Below are 7,856 nucleotides of genomic sequence, written 5' to 3'. Positions count from 1 at the left end.
TGTCATAAAACAACATGTGTACTACTGTTTCATGAGAAACCATTTGTTCTGTAAGCCTTCACCTGAAGTACAATAAAATATTAAAAAAAAAAAAAAGTTTAGAAAATTCACACATCTGGAAGGCATCACCTAAGACAATGCTCGATCTACTCAAAAATGAGGCTCTCACTCAGGATTTTTTTGTTTCACACATTTCAAAAGGTTCCCACCTTGAGGCTAAACATGTTAAAATCAGGCTACCCGCTTTCCAAAGAACTCCAGAGGCACAAAAAGTGGGTGGGATACTGTATGTCCCACGGGTCTTGAAAGGGTTTTAATTTAAATCAAGAGCAAGGAAAGGATGGGGGAAAAAAAAATGTGTGAGAAGATTTCCCTAGGAAGGTTGTGGGCCCAGGTCCACCCCAGTGAGGTGAAAGGCCTAAAACACTTCCTCTAAAATTGTACTTCACAATACTTCTATTTAAGTGAAATCAAGTGACAAAGAATATCAAAAGTGACCTTTAGGGAAAATGAAGTCACACAGTTCAGTGCAGTATACCTGCCTCAAGTCTTCTCTAGCACTGAATGGCCTAGGCCACTTTCTTCTCCCTTCAGGTTGCCTCTCTGAGTCGCTGTCTAATTAGCTAGTCCCCTCAAAGACTCCCCATTGATCTTTCCAATTTACTATGATTATTGTTAATTTAATAGACTATTTGTCTTAGATGGTATCTTCCACGCGTTTTTGCTGTTAAAAATGTTTTTTGATGAAGAAATAAAGGAAAACAGCAGAGTATGGCTGAGATTTTTAACTTGGAAAGTTTGGAAATTTTTTCCTAGGCCAAGAAAACTAAAGTGTGGTAACCAATTAACTAAGTGTTGCTAAGGTCCTTTAGGCCCTGGTTATGTGAAAGGTATGCGAACTAAAGCCAGAGAAACGGAAGGTCACATCCTAAGCTAAACTAGACCCTACATCTTTACAAAGCCCCAACTCACTGTCATGCTAGAAGGTTACTTTAGAGTAATGGTTCTCAACCAGTAGCAGTTTTGCCCCCCGGGGACACTTGACAATGTATGGAGACATTTTTGGTGGCCACATTTTTGGGAGTGTGATATGGGGGTAGGGTTGCTACCAGTATCTAGTAGGTAGAGGCCAGAGATGCTGCTAAACACCTTACAATACACAGGACAGTCCCCCACGACAAAGAATTATCTAGCCCAAAAGGCTAATAGTACCAATGTTGAGCATCTCTGACTTCAATATGAAGCTTAGCTTTTCCCACTATTAACTCATACTTTATTAACTTAATCACATCTGAACTCAAAAATTCCAGCAAAGGAAACAAACATTAGGGAAATCTGAGTCACAGGAAGATGTTTGCCCTAAGATTACTTCAGCAAGCAATGACAGTACAGTATTCAAGATTTCTACTTTCTAGTTTTACTTACACAGTCACATCCTACCTCTGAAACTTCAAAATTCTCTTTTCATTGGGAAGGATATCTCAGTGGTTCAAAACATGTATGTAGAGAAAGGCCTCGGAACAAGACAGCCTGCATTCAAATCCCAGCTCTAACACTTATCAGCTATAAGACCTTCGGTAAGTCTTACTAAGATTCCATTTCCTCATCTATAATATCAGACTAATAATATGTACCTCACAGAGCTGTTTTAAGGATGAAATAAAAAAATGTATTTAAAGTACTTAGCACATGTCTCTAGAATATAATAAATACTAAATATTTTGTTTAATTTAGAGTCGGACTGTAGTTAAGAGTACAGACTTTTGAAAATCCCTGCTCTGCTATTTACTATGTGACTTGAACAAGTTATTTCCTGACTTTGAGCTTCAATTTCCTAACCTGTGAAATGAAGCTAATACTTACTCATCTCACAGGACAGTGATGAGGATGAATGAGATAAGTATGCAAAGCACTCAGCACAGTTGGAAAATACTGAATGTTTATCATAAACAAGCTATTTTTATTAACAAAGTAGGCCCAATAAAACCCAATGGTATTTTTCCACATACAAAAGCTCTCCCATATATGTCCTGAACTAAATTTTCCCTAATTTTGTATCATTTGGTTTAGTTAGAGAAGCAGTTCTTACATTTCTCTTAAAATCTTTACTGAGCTAGCAAATACGTCACTCCTCCTAGTCTTCTCTGAATCAGGAAGGTTTTAAACTTGATTTTTCTAGTACGAATAGCTTTACAAAAGATGTATTTTTGCTCTGTTCTCATCATTAAATTCTAATAACCGCAGCCATCTAAGATGCATCAATTGGTCCCAACCACCTGGAGTAAAGGAGAATGAACAACACCAAAGACACAAGGAAAGCAGTAGCCCAAGAGACAGGGCCACATAAACCAGACACTTCATCAGCCTGAGACCAGAAGAACTAGATGGTGCCCAGCTACCACCAATGACTGCCCTGACAGGGAACACAACAGAGAGTCCCAGATGGAGCAGGAGAAAGGTGGGGTGCAGAACTCAAATTCTAGTAAGAAGACCAGACTTAATGGTCTGACTGAGACTGGAGGTACCCCAGAAAGCATGGCCCCTGGATTCTCTATCAGCCCAGAACTAAAACAATTTCTGAGGCCAACTCTTCAGACAGGGATTGGACTGGACCATGGGACATAAAGTGACACTCATGAGGAATGTGCCTCTTAGCTCAAGTAGACACAAGAGACTAAATGGACAGCTTCTGTCCGGAGGTGAGATGGGAAGGCAGAGAGGGTTAGGAGCTGGTTGAATGGACATGGAGAATCAGGGGTGGAAACAAGAAGTGTGCTGGCACAGTATTGGGAGAGCAATTAGAGTCACAAAAAATGTATGTATAAATTTTTGTATGGGAAAAAATAAAAAAATAATTGTAATTGCCTAGAAGACCAGATCAGCAAAACAAAATTTTCTATAGCAAAATCCTTAAACCATCTCCTAACCCCACGAACAATTTTACCATGGTATCAAAATCAGAAAACTTAACCTCTAGGCTGAGCCCTACCATGCTTACAGTGAATATAGGCTTCAGACAACACTTTGTTCCCTTAACTTTAATAATCAATGCACGCCAAAATAATCCACATTTAGTCATCAATTTCTCAGAATTCAAAGTTATAGTTAAAAGAATTATCTACATACCCAAAAGACCTGAAAGCAGCAACATGAACAGACATATGTACACCAATGTTCACTGCAGCACTTTTCACAATAGCCAAAAGGTAGAAACAACCAACATTATCCATCAACTCATAAATGGATAAACAAGATGTGGTACATACATACAATGGAATATTACTCAGCCATGAAGATGAATGAAGTCCTGATGCATGCCACAACATGGATGAATTTAGAGGACATTATGCTGAGTGAATTAAGTGAGATACAAAAGGATAAATACCATATGATATCACTTATATGAAATTAGCAATTATACAGAAATCATAAGTAGTTACCAGGGACAGGAGAGAGGAGGAAAGTGAGGGGTTTTGCTTAGAATGAACTGAATGAATGTTAATGTGGTGGGATAATTTGGAAAAAGACAGTGAGAATGGCTGCACAACTTGAAGAATGTTATCAATGTCACTGAAATACACACATGTAGAAATTAATGAAATATTATATGTTTTATTTTGTTGTATGTATATCACTATAATAAAAACAATTTTAAAGAATTATCTAGAAGAAAAGGGAGCTCTATTTACAGTGTCTAGCATATCTCAGTGTATCATAATGACAAATTTATAAGTAATTCAAGGAATTATTCCATCATTTATAGGTGAAACCTCTGTATTATTTATTTCAAAGGCTAAGTAAAATTTCGAATCCCACAAAGAAAGAGATTGCTCACCTCTGGAGATTTCTGTATATTCTGGAATACAGCATAGGCAATAAGTGAACTTGAACCTGTAACACTGACAGAAATAGAAGATGATTATTAAAACAGGACATCAATTTTCCCTAAATTGACATACGGTTTTAACATTATTTCCTATCAAAATCCCAGCAAGATATTTTTGTAGATACAGACAAGATTATTCTAAAAAGTGAATCGAAAGACAGAAACTAGAATAGCTAAAACCATTTTTTGGAAAAGGAGAATAATCAGTCTACTCAATTTCAAGGCTTATTACATAGCTATAGTAATCAATACTGTGTGGTATTCGTGGAGGGACAGACACATAACTCAGTGGAACTGAATAATTTAAAAAAAAAAAAAAACAGAAATAGACCCACACAAACATGCTCATCTGATGTTTGACAAAGGTGCAAAAACAAATTAAACGGAGGAAAGAGAGCCTTTTCAACAACTGGTCCTGGAGTAGTTGGACATCCATAGGCAATAAATAAATAAATAAACTCGGAGCAATGTCTCTGTAAAAATGGTGTCCAGGCAACATCTGACAGTCTCACAGCTTATGCTAAAACTTTACAAGGGAGAAAAATCATCATCAGCATCAACAGCCCAAGGGTGACTGCTGTGAGGCCGAGGTCAGACATACTTCCTCTCTCCAGCCTTTTTACCAATTCTGACACCACTCGTCCCTCCTATGGCACTCTCTACTCCTCTGCTGGGTTTGATAATTGGTTGCAATGGCCACAGAGAGCTCACAGACAATACTCACGATTACGGGGTTTATTAGGGAAGTAACAGGTTACAATTTAGGATCAGAAATGGCTCAGGACACAGTTCTTCAATCGGGGCAGCCTCTTCTCAGTCGTGCCCACAGGCAGCCTCTCCCTGGCCCTCGGCCTCTTAGCCCTGGGCCCCTCAGGCCTCTTGAACCTTTTGGGCCAGCATGGCCTCTGCCATGTTCAGGCAAGTGTTACAAAGTTCTTTAGCTCCACCACCAACTGCCTGGAGGCACCCTACTCCAGCCAGCAAGCCTCCTGCCTGAAGGCGCTCAGCTTTCTCACCCTGGGGCCTAGAAGCCCACCTCACAGTCTCCTGCCAGTCTCATGGTTCTGCTGCCTCTGCTGCCACCCTCTCTCTGCCGCTGCTTTTCACTGTCTTGCACCATCTCCGGTGTTACAGCTTTCTCTCGTCTCCTGTGTGTAGGAAGCTCTCAATGCAGGGATCCCAGGTCCAAAGGACACCGTCCACTCCTAGCTCTTCCTTCTTGGTGGTGTGAGCTCCCCTCCCCCCGTCTGCCCCTGGGATGGCTCATTTTAAGCCTAGCAGGATGGCAAAACTAACCAATCCCTTTGTTTGGGTTCTATACATGTTATTTGCATGGCCCCACCCCCAAAAGGGTGCTATACACCTTATTTGCATTATTAACAAGCTATCCAAACCGCTTGGTGGGCCACAAGCACCTAATTTGTATAGTCTCACCCACTCATCTGGTGGGAGTTATAAGACCATGGAGAGAAAGGCCATATAAAAGCGATCCATTGCACCATAGTCCCATAGCTTATGCTAAAATTAACTCACAATGAATCACGAACTTAAATATAAACTGTAAAACTTTTAGAAAAACACATAAGAGAAAAATCTTTGGAATTTAGGCCTATGCAAAGCTTTCTTAGATTTGACACCAAAAATGCAATTCATAAAAGGAAAAATTGATAAATTAGACCTCATCAAAATTTAAAACTATTGTTCTGCGAAAGACTCTGTTAAAAGGAAGAAAAGACAAGCTACAACCTGGGAGAAAATACATATCTAGAATATATAAAGAACTCTCAAAACTCAACAGTAAAAGAGAGACATTTTCCTTTAGAAGATACAAAACAAAACAAAAAAACTCTTTGCTGTCAAGTCCATTCTGATTCACAGCGACCCTATAGGACAGAGTAGAATTGCCCCCATAGGGTTTCTAAGGCTGTAATCTTTATGGAAACAGAATGCCACATCTTTCTCCCACAGAGCGGCTAGTAGGTTCAAACCACTGATCTTTCAGTTAGCAGCCGTGCACTAAACCACTGTGCCACCAGGGCTCCTGAAGAAGATATACAGACGGCAAATAAGCACATGAAAAGAGGTCCAGCATCAACAGCCATTAGGGAAATATAAATCAAAACCACAGTGTAATCTCACTATATAGCTATCAGAAAGGTTAAAAAAAAAAAATGACACCACCAAATACTGACAATAATCCAGAAAAACGGTATTATTCATGGATTACTGGTGGAAAATCAAAAGTGATACAGCTGCTGTGGAAAACAGTTTGTCAATTTCTTAATAAATTAAACACGCAGCCTCCACAGGAGCTAGCAACTGTACTCCTGGGCACCCATCCCAGCAAGATGAAGATTTACATTCATACAAATACACGTACATAAATACTTATAGCAGCTTTATTCATAATAGTCAAAAGCTGGAAATAATCTAAATGTCCTTCAACAGGTGAATGATTAAACAAATATACCATGGAATACTACTCAGTAATAAAAAGGAACAAACTATTGATGCATCTCCAGAGAATTATGCTGAATGAAAAAAGTCAATCCCAAAAGGTTGCATACTGTTTCATTCCACTTATTTAATATTCTTGAAATGACAAAATTATAGAAATGGAAGAGACTCATAGTTGTGAGGGGTTAAGAGTGTGTGGAAGTGGGAGGGAAGAGAGCAATTATAAAAGGGCAATTTGAGGGATCCTTGCAGTGATACATGAGTTTTGTATCTTGATTTTATCGAGGTCCATATCCTGGTTGTGATATTGTACTATAGTTTTTCAAGATGTTACCATTAGGAGAAATTGGGTAAAGGGTACAGGGATCTCTTTGCACTATTTCTTACAATGGAATAATCTATAATCATCTCAAATGAAATGTTTGATTAAAAGAAAAAAAATACAAGGACAATGGGGCTCGTTCACTTTTGCTTCATTTTGGAAACCAGTCCTGTTGACCGGGTTCTTTTGATTTTCAAACATTAGCCCTCAATCTGTTTTCTCTTTTGTTATTGTTGTTGATGTTGCTATGTTTATTAATCATAAGACATCAACACGGAAAAGAACAGTATTTCTCTCCAATAAAATAGTACAAGCAAATCCCCAGGGAAAAAACACAGAAAACTGCAAAATTCTCCAGTTTTGCTTATACTAGTTTAGACAATCATATCAGATTAAATAAACATACCTCAGAGTAGCCATGACAAACTGTATCCACTGTATTACAGAAAAAACCTAAATAAAACAAGGAAGAGAGAAACTTTTTTACATTAAACATTCAACCTTACCCCAATTTCACTGTTTATTAACTATCTGAGTAGCGCAAATTCCTCTCCAGTGCCTAACCAGAAGACACTATAAGCTTGAGAATGAGTGCGAAGGCTGAATAAGCCCCTGGAAAGGCAGGTGGCTCCTTTTATCCTTATCTGTTCCTAAGTCTCTAGGAAACAGTAAGATAAAAGGAATAGGAAGGTAAATAGAAAATGACTGAATGAAAAAGACAGCTGGAAGGGAAAATTAATATAAGAATAAAATGGAGAAGAGGTAGGAAAAGTCAAATTTTGAGAGCGAATAGACAGGTATGGGGAAAAGAACCGGTAAACTAAAAAGGCAAACGAACTCTAGACACAGTTGCTTGACAGCTAAACAGAAACAATGGAATAGTAAGCTATAGAGAAACAAACAGAAGAAAGATTAGTAGTATGGAATAAGGTACTGAGAGTGAAAAATACAGAACAAGGAGGAAAAAAGGGAGAGCAAAAGAGAGGAGAGGGATGGCTTCTGATCTTCTCACCAAGTCCCAGCTGTCTTCCAGAATGTTAGCCTCCAATGCGGGGGCCATAGGGACTTCAGTCCCAGCTTCTTTTAAGCAGCCCGATCTTTACCAAGAGTCAGGCTCTGAATCCGAAGCAGTGAACAGCTGGCTCCACCCCTAGCCCAGCTGGACCCCTCCCTACACCATCCTGCCCTGTA

General features: G+C 39.0%; 1 protein-coding gene across 2 annotated transcripts in view; it reads right to left on the bottom strand.

Moving 5' to 3' along the window:
* The window catches only part of TMEM116 (transmembrane protein 116), a 42,147-nt gene extending 35,047 nt beyond the window's left edge, over positions 1–7,100 (bottom strand). The window contains exons 1-2 of one of the 2 annotated variants that reach the window (XM_023733650.1): positions 7,072–7,100; positions 3,836–3,899 (exon numbers count right to left, since the gene is read on the bottom strand). In XM_023733650.1, coding sequence (XP_023589418.1) covers positions 3,836–3,899; positions 7,072–7,085 — 78 coding nt within the window. In that variant the 5' untranslated portion in view covers positions 7,086–7,100. The remainder of the gene's footprint in view (positions 1–3,835; positions 3,900–7,071) is intronic. The other variant, XM_004379127.2, reaches the window with a different exon arrangement.
* Between the last annotated feature and the right edge of the window lie 756 nt (positions 7,101–7,856).

This window comes from Trichechus manatus, unplaced genomic scaffold, assembly GCF_000243295.1.
Source record: "Trichechus manatus latirostris isolate Lorelei unplaced genomic scaffold, TriManLat1.0 scaffold00061, whole genome shotgun sequence".
NCBI lineage: Eukaryota > Metazoa > Chordata > Mammalia > Sirenia > Trichechidae > Trichechus > Trichechus manatus.
This window is presented reverse-complemented; position numbering and strand designations above follow the sequence as displayed.